This window comes from Paramacrobiotus metropolitanus, unplaced genomic scaffold (assembly GCF_019649055.1).
Source record: "Paramacrobiotus metropolitanus isolate TYO unplaced genomic scaffold, Prichtersi_v1.0 Parri_scaffold0000024, whole genome shotgun sequence".
Classification (NCBI taxonomy): Eukaryota; Metazoa; Tardigrada; class Eutardigrada; order Parachela; family Macrobiotidae; genus Paramacrobiotus; species Paramacrobiotus metropolitanus.
The window spans coordinates 196,914-214,414 of record NW_026570244.1 but is presented as its reverse complement, the minus strand read 5'-3'; the positions used below and the strand labels follow the sequence as shown (position 1 = coordinate 214,414).

The 17,501-nt window shown below is 41.5% G+C and overlaps 2 protein-coding genes across 10 annotated transcripts; both read left to right on the top strand.

Annotated features, from left to right (window-relative positions):
- The first annotated feature begins 47 nt into the window (after positions 1–47).
- On the top strand, positions 48–10,528 carry LOC129587228 (uncharacterized). Of its 8 annotated transcripts, none has more exons than XR_008690296.1 (7): positions 48–468; positions 674–831; positions 3,364–3,513; positions 3,777–4,027; positions 5,449–5,614; positions 7,742–8,776; positions 8,945–10,528. XR_008690296.1 is itself a non-coding variant. In XM_055480859.1 (2 exons), the coding sequence occupies exons 1-2, from the start codon at positions 8,245–8,247 to the stop codon at positions 9,576–9,578; spliced, it is 663 nt and encodes a 220-aa protein (XP_055336834.1). In that variant the 5' UTR covers positions 7,151–8,244; the 3' UTR covers positions 9,579–10,528. The 8 variants fall into 8 exon arrangements, 1 of the variants encoding a protein (XP_055336834.1); XR_008690294.1 differs by having other exon boundaries at positions 3,364–3,536; XR_008690295.1 differs by having other exon boundaries at positions 3,364–3,536; positions 7,742–8,826.
- A 320-nt stretch (positions 10,529–10,848) lies between these two features.
- On the top strand, positions 10,849–15,478 carry LOC129587227 (uncharacterized). Of its 2 annotated transcripts, XM_055480857.1 has the most exons (4): positions 10,849–11,903; positions 12,086–12,187; positions 12,244–13,152; positions 13,249–15,478. In XM_055480857.1, exons 1-4 carry the CDS (start codon positions 11,624–11,626, stop codon positions 13,371–13,373), a joined length of 1,416 nt encoding a protein of 471 aa, XP_055336832.1. In that variant the 5' UTR covers positions 10,849–11,623; the 3' UTR covers positions 13,374–15,478. The 2 variants fall into 2 exon arrangements, with proteins under 2 accessions (XP_055336832.1, XP_055336831.1); XM_055480856.1 differs by having other exon boundaries at positions 12,244–15,477.
- Positions 15,479–17,501: the final 2,023 nt, after the last annotated feature.

Below are 17,501 nucleotides of genomic sequence, written 5' to 3'. Positions count from 1 at the left end.
GGTGTTGCTACGCTATGGACTTTTTAGTTGCTTGCTTTCGCCTTTCGCAGGCGGATAATAAATATTTAATGAATATTATTATACCGTCATCAGTACAGTACAGATTGGTTCTGCGAATCTAACATTTTTGTCGAACGTCATATTTTACGGCTGCAGGGGAAACCGTTGTAACTTGTAAATCCATTTTTGTTTTTAACATAACAATTATAATGTACTGGTCTGATTCTTCATAATTATCCTGTGTCTTGCCCACCCGATTCCGGTTTAATACAGACCTGTGGGAACTTGCAGCGTATCGCTCCCCGTGCAACTCTGACGAGCAGAACAAATCAGTTCATGTCAATGGCGTAATCAGCTGGAAATACCGGATACCTGAAGAGCAAGATAGGAGCGCACACGCTTACAAGCGGATCCGGCAGCCAACTAAAGGAGAAGAAGGTCAAAGACTACATTACAGCACAAATCCTGGTACGATTTTATGAAAGTCCTTATTTAGTCAAAATTTTCTTCAACTGCAAATTTTGTGACAGCAGAATAGTTTTTACGTTTCATGATACATAATTAAAAATTTCAAAAAATGAGCATGTTAAAATATCGTACATTCTGCATTTTATTAACCATCGGCTTATCTGAAGACCACCACTTATTTTTATTTGTTTGTTTTCGGCTGCAGCATGCATGAATTTGCCGTTCCAGCAGAAAAACTGGGAGATCTGTTTATGAAAAAGCCAGGATTTATGACGGAGGCAAACGCGAAATCATTTTCTTTCTCAGGAAGGACTGTGACGCGTGGAAAGAATGTATTTCACCAAAATCTGGCATATTTGAGCGGTGAGTAATAGTTTGTAATTAAAGATCTTATAAGCTTATATTATACAAAATTCGGCGGTCGGCAAGATCGTATTGGACTTTGCGGATGCAGTATGATGTTTGCTTATGCGGCCGATACATTTTCAAACTTGCCACGCGTTTTCGCTCAAAGAGCTTCCAAACGGTGAAGACAGGTCGCTCTGGTTGCACTGGCGCTGACAACCACAAACACTATCCTTTCTTCGAGCACTTATAAGTACAAGAAATGGCGTCGGCTTCGCCTCCGCATTTTTTGTAATCCCGTTTTCATTTTCTTCGATACTAGTACATGTAATAATTTAATTTGGATTTGGTTTGGCGATTCTTGTGGTCCTCGGCCGGTTTAATGAAATGATTTAGATTATTTTCTTGATTAACATTTTGGATTCCATCGAAACATAATGAATGGACTTTAACCGTGTGAAAACGCAACTTTTATAGAAGATCCGGTTTTTGATTTTCTGACGCTCGTCCGCATTGCCACTGACTTTGCACGTAAACATTGCTAAATTTCCGAAGCGAAAACTTACGAAAATCTAAGGTATTAAAAGCTTTGTTAAAAGTCAAGTGATTATATGGCTTATTTGAAATCATTTATTTTGAAACCGACATCAGACACAACATGCTTAGCGAAGCAACAGTAATTTCTTAATTATGGACGTAATTATGGACGTGTTTAAGTACGGATGTACTTTAAATTTATATGGCAGACCCCGCTTATGGAGATGATACGTTTGATCGTTCCACCGGTGCACGGACCACCGAGCAACGAACATGGCTCCTGCCCTCCTGTTCCCTTTTTTCCCGTGCCGTCACTCCCGAGGTACCCGCAAAAATGGTCCCTCGCTTCCTTCGAAACAAATCCTGACTGTTTTTTTCTCGCAGTTCTAAGCTGCACTCGTATATTTGAGAAACGGGAGTGCCCTTTAATGCCAGAGGACCGCGAGCTAAATGTCGTCAGGTCAAAGATTTTAAATCGACGTCTTTTGGTCATCAGCCAATACGGGATTCATTTGGAACACCTGGCTTCCCGCCCCGTTTTTTCTCTTCGGGTCACCATTTTCGAGACACCACCGTGTAAAGTAAAATACCGTTAGTCTTAAGAGACCAGCTAATATTTTCGAAAATAAAAGTCGGTTATATTACTAGTACTTACTGTACTACTATGCTGCCTCTATAATATTTTACTATGCAGCATAGTAAGTACTGCCTTAAAGTACGTAAACATAGTCTATGCTTACGTACTTTAAGGCAGTACAATAATTATGAAATGATTGTACGAGTACAATTACAGTGGGATACTGTTTTACCAAAATTATTGTTGTATCTAAGCTACAATGTTTTGGTTTTTCTGTACAAGGCGGAGGAGGACGTATACTGTATGCTCTGACATCGAGGACCTCTGTATACTTTTGCAACAACAACAATAACATATACAAGGCTAGTAAATACAGGGAAAAATAATGATAGAGTACGTTCTGCACCATTACAGATTTCAGGAGAAACAACTAGTACAACGAGTGCTACAGTATACCACAGCAGAGGTCCTTATCTGTGGACTGCGATTAAATTGCCTTCCAACAATTCTTTCAAAATTGCATTTATCTCTGTATGCCAAACAGTTTGTTCGTCTTACTCAAAAATCTCTTGTACTTCCCACTGTGATGGCCAGGAGGAAAACGGCCGAAAGAGTGAATATCTGCACTTGGGAATGTGTTCCGCCACTTTGCATGCAGTTCTTGAGACCGCTCTGGCAAATTACGCGAAGGAAAGTTTTACAGTTTTCAAAGCCATCTCTCGCAAAAGCTACCAGCAGACGATCTGTGCGCCAAATGTCTGCACGTGCGTCAAAGTACGTAGAACGGCATCTCGCCCAATACCAGTAATGTTCCGAAAGGCAAAGGTCACGGCCAGTCAGTTACACCAAGGACCCCGATGCCCTGTTATGCTCCGCGCTCCTCTTCAGAAAAGGTACCAGCCTGCCTTGAGGATAACCTGGAGGGCTCGTATGCTGTCGAACAGTAGAGCGAGTGATCTTAAAGGATGGAAAAGGGAGCACAAGAGTGGCACGTAAAAAGAGTAACATGCCTCTGAGAAGACGGTGCTGTATTTTTCCCGACTGTAATAACCTCAAAATATAAAATTTGTACATCATGGTGTCTGGATGCAGCAGTGGTGTGGTCGTTTCTTGTGCTGGTGCACCTAGAATTCGCGTGGTGTCTGCTAAAAAACTTTAAAAAAATAATTAAAAAATCGTTCCGGAAGCCTGGTGGTGGTGAAAAATGATGCAGGGAGCCCTCCCAAATAATTCAGTGTGTAAGAAGTACGTACAGTATAGCCAGAAGGGAGAGCCGTAAGGTGGTGAGAATAAAAAAGGTTACGAAAATATTTTTTAAAAAAGGTAGTGCGAATAGGCACAGCATGGTGAAAGTCGTGACAATAACCAAAGGTGGCGTCAGGGTGGTGAGGCAGCCACTTCCAATTGAAATAATACGGCGATTTGGTTTTTCCCAGGTCGAAGGATTTCCAAGTCGATTCGCGTTGGCAGCCTCAACAGTCGCGGATAGTTGTCTCAAAACTGCCCATTTACTTCCTCGCGTCTCCGACGGCCTGACCTTTCGAGATGTTTGACGAAGGATAAAGACTTCCGCCGAGCGGCTTCAGGTTGGTTGGCTTGCTCCGGGAAGGTGAGATGAAAAGAAATCACGGGTTGCGTGAGTAGTACGTCTGGCTTTAGGATTGCATGTCCTGGGTTCGATTCCTAAGTTGGGTAAACTTTCATCTCATAAAATCAAACCAAAAAAAAGTATAAAATGTTCTAAACTAACCAAAGAAATTTTCCAGTAGCCTGGCGAGATATTTCCCTTGAAAGGAGCTGGCCACTGTACAGTAGAGTGATAATAATAATAATAATAAATTTAACGCAGGTTATGATGATTTCTCGCACCGACGTTCGTCCACTGACACAACGTCGACCGCAGGACATTCACCCACACCAAGAAGAAGCCTAAGAAAACCGAAGAAACCATGAGCCAACTAAGATAGTTCGGCAAAACACTAATTCGACGTTACGACGGGTAAACATCGTGTCTGCTCGACGAAGGGACGGTCGAGGGATTTTCGTCGGCGAAATGGCGGGTCACCGTGATGGCTAGGCTTTTTAAAAGACTTGTTTAACGTAAGTTAAGGAATGCAGTGAATGTTAGCAGTACAGTATTGTACCGACGGTCGGGAATCAAGTGCATTGTGTAAGTATACAGCAGACCTGGGCAGTTATGGAATTTGTACTCATAGTTAGAGTTAATAGTTAATCGCAGCTCGCGAGTTAAGTTACGAGTTGAGTTAGTGGCAATAACTCGAGTTAACTCGCGTTAAAATAAAAAAATCGCTTTTCAATAAAAAAATTCTGCACTTTATTAACCATTTTCAACTAATCTCTTACGCGTACCAGTATCACTATTACCAGATTTGAAACACATTTCAGAATTAACATTTTTCGAGCAAGTATTTTCAAATCTCGCATCAGTGTAATTAGCTCGTCTGGAACCCAGGGAAGCGCCGGCAACGCTGAACTTTTACACTATGGTGTATTACACTATGGTGTATTACTGTATGTACATGGCTGCCAAACATTGGGGTTACACGGCTCGGACTGTTTTCCCAATGGACAAGTAGCAGAAACACACAGACATACAAATTCCCTTGTGGTTTTGCTGCAGAATATTGGTGTCCTGAGTCCTCCTACCGTTGACCAAAGTTTGTTCCCTAAAAAACTCCCCGTCTGTTCTCTGCACGCTGCTAGAGCCTGGACGTGTTACTGCATTATGTTAATTAAGCGCAGATGATGTAAACGACTACAATCACAGTCAGAATGCACTGATTGCACTCCCCAATACTTACGTAGAAGAAGAGAAGCGTTTTGCTCGGACTGTTTCCCTCTATTGCTGCTGTCACCCGCCTGAATAGTGAAGCGTTACCGCAGTACATCTGATTAAATCTGGCGCACTAAATAAGTGCCGTGTTTAGCTACAACGAAGAAACTCCAGCCAGGTGACGACAGCAGTACAGGGAGACGGTTCGAGGGTAATGGTTTTCCCCTTATATTCATCTAGCCAATGCCTTGGGCGGTCGTACTGTTCGTCGGCACGAGCAGTTAATTTCGAAAATTTATGCGATACACGGTTAGAATAATATTCTTTCCGATATTTCTGAAACTCAATTTCATTTTTAACATCAACTGAAATCTGCAGAGTTACGCTAAACTCGAGTTGCGCTATATTATTTTTGAGTTGCGCTAGAGTTAAGTTTTCGTCCTCGCGAGTTAAGCTTCAGAGTTAAGTTATAACTCGTTAACTCGAAAAAAACTCGCGTTAAGTTAAATAGTTAAAATTAACTGCCCAGGTCTGGTATACAGGGTACATAAGCAGCCAGTCAGCCACACATGCGAATGTACGTACATTTGCGCCTCGTACAATTTTCCCGTTTACGCTTTGGCTCCGGTTTCCGGACGGGCTTGTACATGGCTATATAATCATATTAATATCATTAGTCTGCACATTATGCAGTGTTTTGGGGAGCCATTCCTTTTAATTTATTTAGGAAATAAAATGTTTTCCCGTTGTGGATGGTGCACGGTGACCTTTGATATGCGGACGGGATTCGGCTCTGGAACTCGCGTTGGCTGCGAGCGCGGAACTCGCACGGATTGGAACTATGTGCACGGTTGAATTGTGGAAATACCTAATTGTTATGGAAACTGCTGAAAGTAAGTATCTCCACACACAAGTAATAGTCACAACCTGAAAGCACGAAAGCACACACAGAGAAAGTACCTATTCCGCAAATTATTTTTATTTTTGTTGTTGTTGTTAATAATATTATGTTATGTATTATTATTATTATTGTTATTATTATTATTATTATTATTATTATTATTATTATTATTATTATTATTATTATTATTATTATTATTATTATTATAATTAATATTTATATTATTATTATTATTATAATTATTGTTATTATTATTATTATTATTGTTATTATTATTATTATTATTATTATTATTATTATTATTATTATTATTATTATTATTATTATTATTATTATTATTATTATTATTATTATTATTATTATTATTATTATTATTATTATTATTATTATTATTATTATTATTGTTATTATTATTATTATTATTATTATTATTATTATTATTATTATTATTATTATTATTATTATTATTATTATTATTATTATTATTATTATTATTATTATTATTATTATTATTATTATTATTATTATTATTATTATTATTATTATTATTATTATTATTATTATTATTATTATTATTATTATTATTATTATTATTATTACATGCAAGCCTCGTGAGAGGGAGGCCACGAAATTGACCTTCGGTGAATACTGGTGTCTGTAATAGGTATTGGACCGTTCGCATTGACTCCATAAGTTTTCAGTAAATTTGTTTTCATTATTTTGCTAAAGTTTTATTAAATTTAAATCAAACTGGACAGAATAAGAAAGGTTTAGAAGAAAGAGAAATATAAAGTCTTTCGTCTCACTTGCTGCTCCGCTCGCTTCGCTGCGCTCGCTCGCGCCGCAGCTCGGCGTCGCCTTCGGCTCCGCCTTCGGTTTCCATAGCATCGGTCACCTTTTAAAATGCTGTTACGGTAACGGTAACCCGTTATGGTAACGCTAACTGTAACCCTTTACTGTAACTGTAACCCTTAAAGGTAACGGTACGGTAACGGTGACCCATTACGGTAGTGGTATGGTAGCGGGACCCGTTACGATACGGTAACCCGTTATGGTAACGGTAACCCGTTACGGTAACGCTAACTGTAACCCTTTACTGTAACTGTAACCCGTTAACGGTAACGGTACGGTAACCCATTACGGTAGTGGTATGGTAGCGGGACCCGTTACGATACGGTAACCCGTTACGGTAACGGTAACCCGTTAAACCCGTTACGGTAACGCTAACTGTAACCCTTTACGGTAACGGTGACCTGTTACGGTAGCGGTGACCCGTTACGGTAACGGTAACCAGTTACGTTAACAGTAACCCGTTATGGCAACGGTGGTGACCCGTTACGGTAACCGTAAACCGTTACGGTAACGGTAGCCCGTTACGGTAACGGTAACTGTAACCCTTTACGGTAACGGCCGTCGTTTGTTGAATGTTCAGCATGCTGAAATAAAAGCTGCTACACGCAAGTACTTTTGCACTTCGCATTCTGCACAAGTACAATGGAAGCCAAAATTGTCTTACATTCGGTCCGGGACCGAATGACCAATAAAAATAAATGGCCAGGACCAAATGACCACTAAACAGAAAACGCGCAAGAATACGAACACTTGTTCCTGGCGCATTACCCAACGAAAACCATCAAGCGATATCTCAAACGAAAGATAAAACAATTTCAAGAATTTCGATACCAAACATGTCATCCTTCATGAGATCTAGGAGAAAATCGAGCCATTTTAGTTTGTCGTAGACAAAGCACACGATTTCTGTGTGAAAACTGAAACCAAACCGCGGATGCAAATCCTATGCTATGTCTACGAGAAACTTTAGATGCCTCGATTATCTCTTAGATCTTATAAAGAACAACTTATTTGGTATCAAAATTCTTGAAATTTTTTCCTCATTCGTTTGAGATATTGGTCGATGGTTTTGGTTGGGCAATGCGCAAGGTGCAAGTGTAAATGTCAGCAGGCCGATGGCCAGTCAAAAATTTGGCTGTTTGAGTACAGAAAAGTGCTTAGTTGCGCGAGTTTTGTGATTACATAAGTGTAAGACAATTTTGGCGTCCATTGTACACTGTTTGTAGATAGTAATTATTATTATAAGTTCTTCAATTTTTTCTTGCAGAATAATATTAAGACGACTCCAGACACCACCAAAGTCTCCCGAAACGACCTTTCACCACCCGTTAAGCTCTCGACGCAACTGTTCGCACCGCTTTCTGCCTAAGCGCACCATTTGCGAGACACGATCGTGCATAATAAAATGCCGTTTATCTCAGGAGACAACCTCACAGCTGCGAACTGTGAGATACACAATGGTCGGTACAGTGGAACCTCCGAGTTTGAACACCTCCGAACCTTCATCAGGTTATGGCGGGCGGCGGCGGTGGCAGCGGCGTTTAACTCGGTGGCGGTAACCTCTGAGAGTTGTGAAGATCTCTGAACCCTGAACAAAAAATTGCGTACCGAAGGTAACGAAAATGCTCCCCCGTTCCTTTTCCGGAAAAGCGATAAGAGAGTGGGTAATGCTTCCGTTGGGGCTTCCCAGCGTAATCCAGAAGCTACCACCACTGTCCCGGTAAAGCATCAGAACGACTGCGATTAAAGGATCTGCTCGCACTTACGGAAATGGAAGCACGAGAGTTGCACAGAAAACGGTGAGCTAAACCCGAAAAGGCAGTGCTGCGTTTTTCTCGCCAGTAATAACTTTATAAAACTAAATCTGTGCTGTGTTGTGTGCATTTCTCGTCAACATTTTCGTAATGACCTTTCGTAACAACCTTTCGTAACGGACACAGAAACATTTTTGCATTTGGTGCTAAATTAAGACTACGCTTGCTTCCCTCGATTAAATTATTATTATCATCGCTTAAAGCCTGTTGACCTTATTACAAAATAAAGAAGTCAGCAATAGTAGTTATAGTATCATACGAATGTGGGTTAAGGTGGCGCCTGGCAACCAACGATACCTATTTCTATCTGCATCAGGATCCATCATTAATGCGCTAGTTCGCGATGGATCCTACTCACCAGTAAACTACTAGGAATAGTTGAATTCCGTGCCATGAGTAAAATACGATGAGGTGTTAGTTCACGACAGTTACGTAGCAAGGAAAAGTGCAGGCTAACCAGCATAACATAATTCTTCTCACAAAGCCAGGTCAGTTAAACCTAGTCCTAATTTTATTCCTGACATCAATAGGACTGCAGGTGCGTCCGGGTTGAGAAACCATTCAGTTCTTCAAGTATTCGGGCGTCAGTCAGCTCATCTTACCCTTGCAGTAGACTGCAGAAATCATTATCTAATTTTATTTCTGAATCTTGTTAGACTACGACGCTTGGTACAGGACCGGGATGTTTTTGTCAGCGCTACGTACGTACTGCACTTGTTAACCACATCACTGCACGAGCGCGAGCTTCAGTACCACTGGAAAATACGAGTAGTACTGGATTTGTGGAATTGGAAAAGTGTGCCATGGACGGTGGGATTGTGTTCCTTGGTTTCCGAGTTTGTCAGAAATATTCGGCAGGTAGCGAGCACCAGTCAAGAAGCTCGCCAAAGTGATCGGAAACGTACAACGTTTGCCGGGAAGAGAAGGATGCGCCTGGCCTGGGATGTGACGTGCGTCGACACAATGGCCCTTTCCCATCATCAGTCCACGTCGGGTACGGCAGGTGCTGCTGCAGTACAAGCAGAAGAAAAGAAGTCCCGACTGTATGCTTATCTGCAAGGTCGCTATATTTTTTCTCCGATCGCCTTTGAGACGATGGGTCCCTGGGGCCCGTCGGCTATCGCCATTGTGAAAGAGTTGGGCAAAAGACTGCAGCAGCATACGGGAGAGAGTCGATCACATGAATTTCTGCGTCAACGCCTATCGCTGCAAATTCAGCGCGGAAATGCAGCATCTATCCTTGGCACGATGGACCGAGTGGATAGTTTAAATGAAGTTTTGCTGTTGTGATTAATGTGCTCTGTTTATTTTTCTTCCACCTGATTTGTGCATTGATTATTAATAACAAGCGAAGGCATCGGAAAAGAATTTCGTTACGACCCAAAGTACCGTAATTATCGAATTTGTGGCACTGCGCGGCAAAAAGTTCGAACGTTCGCTGCTGGTGCGCTCTATCATTTTGGTCTCCATTCACTTCGGCCACCATTCATTTCGGCCACCAATCATTTTGGCCACCAAAACCAAAGAAAACTAAGAATCCTAATTTTGGTCACCATTATTTTTCAGACAATAAATTTCGGAAGGGGCCATTATTTTTGGAAACAAGAGCTCATTGCGTTCTATCGAAACTGAACGCTGCAAACATTTCTATTGAAATTTTTGATTTCTCAGATTTAAAGGGGTAGGTGCGCTTAGTACTTGGGGTGACCTTATTGCCCGGGGCGCTACAAATTCGATAATTACGGTATTTGACGCGGAATAATAAACTTCAGCGATTCAGCGTGTGTCTGTCTCTGCTGTCGAGAATGTTGTTAAAATAAACCCGAACTACAAGTAGTGCACCAGCGCATGCATTTTTTGGTAATGCATTTTTAGCGCATGCATTTTTTGGTAAGTAGTGCACCAGCCCATGCATTTTTCGGTAATTGGCTGGCTATTGTCAATAAAAGAAATGAACCGGATGTAGGTCGTAATATTCTCCAGGTCGTTTTCTAGGTGTTTAGTTAGGTCTTGATATTATTTCGAAGGAACTAGCTAAATAAAGCAGTCGCAACGGACGAATGTGTTTTTAACCCCTTTGAAGAACTCTAAACCCTGTTTAATGGACTTGCAGTCTTGCACATACGCATAATTCATAAACAGTACCGATTCTGCCAGCTCATAAATTCTTATCAGTTAATTCTTCAGTGTTATTTTTTTTTAATTTTTATGATTTTTTAAGCGTTTTATTTTTGTGAACTTTTTTGTTTTATTTATCATTTCAAAATAATCGTTTATTATCCCGTTCTCCTGAAACTGTATTGAATGAACTAAGTCCTGTATTGAATAAACCTGTAAAAATCCTATGATAAAATTAAAATTATATCGTTTTAGAATTGTGTGTTTTGTATTACTTAATTTCAATTTTTGCCTAAATTCCGGGGAATTGAGACTGACTAAACCGTTAGCAGATGCCATTATTAACGGCTCCTGCAGAAAAATTCGAAAATAATTAGACGATTTAGCCCATACGCCATCTGGTTCCACATATATTTCCGCTAAAGGAGCGATCTGATTAGCAGCAGCCTTAGAAATAACGATGTCGAAGATCAGGAAAACAAAAAAATGTCAACAGAAACCTAAGAAAACATATGAGAAATCCAAGACCTTCAAATGTAGACAAATCCATGTCCCAGTTTTAGCGTTCCAAGTCCGCCATTTATGGCTGCTGCATTTAAAAGACTGGGGCGGAGCTGAAATTCGTAACTTTACAGTGAACTTTTAACAGCGCTTACCGGGTAAACTGCTTGAACCAAATATAATCCGTAGCATAAAATCCAGAAGTAGTTATCACCAGGAGAATCAACAGGAGAAAGCTTATGGCGAACTTTTGCACCAAGCTTTTAAATTTAAAATCCAGTACGCCATCATCTGGTTATTATAGAAATACATTTTCCCCACATTTTGGTGTGTTCGCAAAGAGGAGAAACGGACTACTGTAAGAATTTGGATCGGTTGAACGTGCTACTGGGTAACATAAGATAGATCCGTAGTGCATACATTTTCTCCGGTTGAATTCGTGATTCTCGCCGAGACTGCCGACTGGCAGTGTGTCATTTTGACGTCACTAACAAACAGGGATATTACAGTGCGCCAACAGGAGAATCATGCATTCGCTCTGTTTCTGTTCGTGTGCTAAAATTTTGTTTTATGCTATGCAGGTTGCGTAATGATTTACAACGACCACCTTATTATTAGTGCTTTCTAAATTGTAGTTCTTTTAATCTGGTTTCTTATAGTTCTTTTAATCTCTCCGATTTCACATTTGTTGCTTTTGCGTCTTTTTGAATCTCAAAATGGTGCGCTGCTGCGCTTTTGGATGTAATAATAACAGCGATAGAAAAAACTGTAGTACTCCAGGACCCCATTCGTTTCATCGGTTTCCAGCGGAAAATCCACTCCGGGCACTCTGGATACACAAAATCAACAGAAAAGATTTCACACCTGGAAAAAGATCCGTTGTTTGTTCGGACCATTTTGAAAGCACCTGCTACAGGAATCATGGGAAAGGCAGGTCTCTGAAAGAAGACAGTGTTCCAACCGTTTTTGGAGGTGCCGTAAAACGCAAAATCGAAAGTAAGTTATATAAAAACCATATTAAAAGTTAATACCAAAGCTAAAAGAGAAAGCTAAGCTAAATATGTGTTGCCTATCTCACTGTTAGCTAAAAACCAGCAAGAACCTATGGCTCAGGTACGCTACCTGAAGTTATGGGTTGCCGTTCTTGTATTCGAATATTTATTAGCAATTGTTTGCAGGTTCTGGTTCCACGACTGTGTCACCAGAAAAGAAGCGAACATGCCCTGAAAATCCTGACGATTTGAACAAAAGCTTTTCTTTATTGGAGATCGATAGTGCAGGTATTGAAGAGATCAATTATGACTCAGGCTTCTGTTAACTAGTTTACTGTTTTCAGAAAGTGTCGGAAGAAACTCAAAAAAACTGGAAAACAAGATTGCGGAACTGGAGTTACAGCTGGGTTTAGCGAGCGCACGGATTCAAGAGCTGGAAACAGAGGTTCAAGTACGGGACGTGCGCATCATGGAATTGGAAAACCTCCTTCATAAGGACATTGAGGAACCTTTGATTAGCACAAATAAACTCAAGAATTTAAGCGACCATTTATTTCGGAGATTTACCGGAGTTGTAAGCACCGAAATTTTTAACGATTTGGCCGAAATTTTTCGCGTTGCAATATCTTCAGCCAGCTACAAAGAATCCCAGAAAGGCGCTCCCCACCCAGAACGTCGGAAACTGTCAGTTGAAGACCAGTTTCTGTTGATTTTGTTCAAGCTGCGCATGGACTTATCGTTCGAGTTTTTGGGAGTATTATTTAAAATTCACTGTTCTACCGCGTCCAAGATTTTTGAAATGTGGATTTGTACAATGGCGACCGTAATCAGACGAATCAATTTTTTCCCATCCAGACAAATGGTTCTTGCAGACGCGCCGCCTGAATTTTTGGCTTCCGGATTTGCTGATGTACGGGTCCTTATTGACTGTTTTGAACTATTCATTGAGAAACCGAGTCATCCGGGCACCCACTCGTATGCTTACTCCAGTTACAAGCACCATACGACCGTGAAATATCTGATCGGTATCACACCATCAGCCAGAGCAAGTTTTCTGTCGGAAGGTTTTATGGGCTCAAAATCCGACGAAGCTATTCTATCTGACAGTCAGTTACTAGACCTGCTGGAAAGCGGTGATTCGATTATGGCAGACAAGGGATTCCGGATGGCACCCAAAGAAGCCAACCGCGGCATTGAGTTACTAACTCCCGATTTTTTAGGACCGAGAACTCAGCTGTCTGCACAAGAGATGAGTAAATCGTTTCACATTGCTCGCCACCGAGTACATACAGAAAGAACTATAGACCGTGTAACCGATTTCAGAATTCTAACCAGCTTTCTGTCCGCAGCTAATCGTCGGAACTCCTCAGGCGTAATATCAGGTTCTTCTGTGTTAGTGAGCTCATATCCTGCAACTCGCGCTTCCAAACAACCATTGGGATCTTCAACCCTCACAAAACTGCCTCTTGTTTGATACAAAGGCTTAATTTTCCTGTTCTGAAGGTCCGAAAAATCTGCCCTCGGAGAATTCCATCCTGCTGGCGGAACGATCTGTAGTATAAAACCAATAAACTTGCAATTTCCGAAAAAAATGTATAGGGTCAGGAGCGTGGTACTTTTGCTATGCCGCCCAAGTGCGCGCCGTTCAACTCCATATAATGAATGTAGCCAGGGAAGTCTTTAAACTGATCTAGAGTGGGCCGAAATGTTTGAATTCGCGAGGATGGTAACATTTCAATAAATTTAGCCATAGCAGCAGCTCCAGCGACCCAACAAGCACTAACACAAGACGTCGCAAGACAACACAACACAATTTAGCAGGAATTCCGCATGCCTGTTGCAAAAAAAGCCATGTTATTCTAACGATAGAACGCATTTTACAAGCCACACTGTAATTTCTGTATCCGTAAAACGGTAGAAATTAATAAAAGTGTAAAGCAGAGAAATAGCGCCAAGTACACATTACATAGTACGTACTCAGATAGATACCGCTAAACGACCCAGCACCAATTCTTCTTAGTTTATACTTATTTCTCACCCGCAGCTCTGTTGATGTTATTTTTTTAGTGCTGAAAAAGACAGAAATTAAAAAGCAAAGCAGTTTACAATGAGCCTTCCGCTGTTACTGTGCAATCGTTTTTTCGCTTATTTTTAAAATCGAAAAAAAACAAAGCGGTCGATGATTTTTTCTTTTGTTAATAACAGCTTCAGGAGAACATCGAGAATAATTAATAAACGCACCTGTTGGTCGCGGCTGCCAAGGAGAGGAAGAATGGTAATGCAGTTTGCAGCAATCGTGGAACACCTGCTACAAAATCCATTCATGAAAACTCAATGTTACTGTACACTGTAAAACAATTCACGCAGCAATTTCGCTCATAATTTCAGCTTCTGGCCGTGCTATTAATCGCTCTCTTTTACCTTTAAAGTCCGATCTTTGACAACTTCCTCCACGTTAAGTTTCGACTGCATTAAACGCTGGAGACGGCCGCGCTCATGCTGGAGGGGGTCCTGGCCAAGGGAGGCTCGAAGCTGGAGCGGAGGGCCGCCCGACGGTTGCTACAGCTGCTGACAACGACGGAACTCTCCGTGCTCATACTCATCCCACCAAGAAAGTCAGCGACAACCACCTGCCAACGCCAACACCACACCTGTCACTCACACTGTTTCCTTGCTTTCCCGCTTCATCGTCGTTACACGCAATGTTGAAAAAACTTGGATTAAATTCTGACATCGCCACATTATTTTAAGCCATCTGCAGCGCGTAATACTGTGCAACAAGGCAGAAAATTAATGATACCTCCACACACACTCACCCCTGTCATTCATCAACGGAAACGCCGTCAAACACGTATGCTGGTAGAATTATCAGGGAGAAAGGAGACAAATGATTCTTGCAAAGATTGACGCTACAATCGCGGTCAAACCACAGCAGGCCAGCGTGCAGATCAAAACTAAACGGCTTGTTTACATTTGGCCCATCTACACGATCGATCAATTTCGTGAATCGTCGACTCCTACGCCAAATGTAACAGGTAGAGAACGGGTAACGGTCCACTGACGTTGGCTGACGGACGGAGATTCCTCACGGAAAAACTGTCAGATACGGCGGGAATGCGCTACGGGGATCAACGCATGATAATTTGTAATCCAGAGAACAAATGCGATGATGAGCGACACGAAGTAATTAGTTTTTTCGCAGACCTGGCAGCCGAGAGATTGAGATCGTTTGAAACAACTACAATAATATCGTACACTAAAATTTCGGGAAGAATGAGGGTATAATAATCCTTAAAATTCCAATAAGGAGAACGCAAACAATCATTTTAAAATATAAATTCCCAGCCTCAGTTCTGTGTTAGTGTTGCTCAAAGTGCAGACTCGTTGCCACCGGATGTTGTTTTCGAGGCGGTCGTGCAATACCGTGGCCATAGCACTAGCGCTTGATTTAAGAATACTGTAAACATTTTTATCACGCGTTTTTTCCTCGTTTGCAGAGGATGGTTTTCTGTGAATTTTCATGTATCTGCCCAATTACCAAACAGCATAGTTTGCAAACGCGAGGTATTTAAAAAGTGCCGGGCTCAGCACTTGTTGTTATGGTCCTACGACGACTTCCCGGCGCACCTTAGGCGCACGGCTGCCAACCGCCACAGGGTACCATCCCGGCGAGAATCATCAATAGGGGGAGAGCGGATTGCGTTGCAATGATTGCGTAGTTTCCTTCTTTCGAAAAAAAATGGATGATCAACACCTTCCACACAGGGTGGTCGGAATCCGGTATATTAGACGTAATCCGGCATCTTAAGATTATTACATCAGCATCCATACTACACCTGAGTAGTTCGCTGACTGTTCCCATCTCGCGAAGCCAAGGGCACACTGATGAAGAAAATTTCTAGAAAATCTGTTTAAAAAATACCAAGTATTTTCTGTTTTCCAGTGTATGGAGTTGAATTCTGTGTGAACAATAAGAGGAAACAAGTTTGTAACAGCCTTTAATAAGTATCGTCATCAGTCATGTAAGTACAAACTGAGTACTAAGAAAGATGAGTTTTATAACAAAAACACTTCGATGCTATCCTGCTCGGGGATTGTAGTTTGTAACCATAATACATATCGCGTTTCCCCGTTGCATTTGAATAGATAACCGCTGTCTAAAAAACTCGTTCGCCCGTTTCTGGCCTGTGGCTGTGGCGATACCGTTTCCAACCTTTTGCACTAGGTGCTTAGTCCCGTCACTCCAAGGGCCATAAATGTCGAACGCTGCAGCGGTGAAATTAAATCTCGATTGCATCCAGACGTGTTTTGCCAGTTTCCTCCTTTCCGCTTGCTCGGCTGCGGTCACCAACGTTAGCGAAGGTGCGCTCAATATACGAAGCTGCGAGTGTATCGACGCACGTCACATCCACTGCTAGCGGTTTTCCCCGTTCCCACGGTACAAGTGTGATCACATCCGGCCTCTTATTGTCTTTCACGGATAGACCTTTCGGCTCCATTCTTGCTGGAAAACCGGCCGTTTTTAAAGCAAACAGAAAGGAAACAAGTAAACAGAGGTTAGAGCGACTAAAACTCGCACACAAGGTCTGAGGTCAACAGAAGTTTTTTCATGCTTTGTATTTAACAGATGTAAGCCGTAAGTGCCTAGTGTTATGCGATGTATTTAACAGCAGCAGCCTGTCACTGTCAGTAAGTGCCTAGTGTTATCTCCACCAGTGTAAGAAACATGATGAAGACGTGGCCGGCGCAACACGGATCGTTGTACTTCCATCTCCAAGGGGCTGATTACCCGTGCGCGCGGCCCGGCCCGGACCTTGGAGCGTTTTTTACCTTGTAAAACTACAGTTCTCGGTAAAGCATCCGCAAACCTTGTTAATAATTTCTGTGTTACCAGGCATATTTATGTGTTCTGGCTGCCGAGTCAATGTTCATTTCGGTTCACAAAAGTCTAGATTTTCCCAAAATCGTTTACAAAAGGACATTTAATTAATTGTGTTATTGTGTGTGCGAAATTAATAAATGAATTGTGAGCCCACTGGCATTGCGCGTAACTGCTATGCTGACCTGTCCTTAATTGCACTGGTGAACGGGCGTGTTGGTTTTTGACTTTCGAGGACCGCCTAACGGCAATCCATATCGAGAGCATTTTTACTGCTGGTTGTAAATTGTAATACAACAGAATTTTAGCTGTGATTTATATATGATAATTAAGGTTTACCGCAAGATTTAACCCATAACTGCACTATTTACATTCTAAGTTTGTGAACCGCTTATTTCCGACACGCAAAGTGTCTTTCTTGGCGCTAACATTTTTTCATGTACTGACGATGAATTTGTCGTTGAAGGGCAAAGATTTGTGCAGTTTAAGATAAAACATGTACTGCATCTGTAGGCACTGCGCACATTAGCATGTCCGCATCGAACGTGACTTTTGTGATCCGAGGTAATTAAGCGTCACGTAAGACGCAGAAATTCAATTATTTTCACCAATAAAATTAGTCTTTCACCGCAGCACCACAACGCATATTTTCAGTGATTACGACGCCATAGCAGAATGCAGATACTCGTCTCCTGAGTCGGTTTTAGAAGCTTGACAACCATT

Excerpts from the sequence above, each read along its gene's own strand:
- LOC129587228 (XM_055480859.1), top strand. The coding sequence starts at position 8,245 with ATGGAAGCACGAGAGTTGCACAGAAAACG. Across the intron at positions 8,274-8,944 it reads CGAGAGTTGCACAGAAAACG|ACTACGACGCTTGGTACAGG; the intron begins GTGAGCTAAACC and ends GAATCTTGTTAG.
- LOC129587227 (XM_055480856.1), top strand. The coding sequence starts at position 11,624 with ATGGTGCGCTGCTGCGCTTTTGGATGTAATAATAACAGCGATAGAAAA. Across the intron at positions 11,904-12,085 it reads CGTAAAACGCAAAATCGAAA|GTTCTGGTTCCACGACTGTG; the intron begins GTAAGTTATATA and ends AATTGTTTGCAG. Across the intron at positions 12,188-12,243 it reads ATTGGAGATCGATAGTGCAG|AAAGTGTCGGAAGAAACTCA; the intron begins GTATTGAAGAGA and ends TACTGTTTTCAG.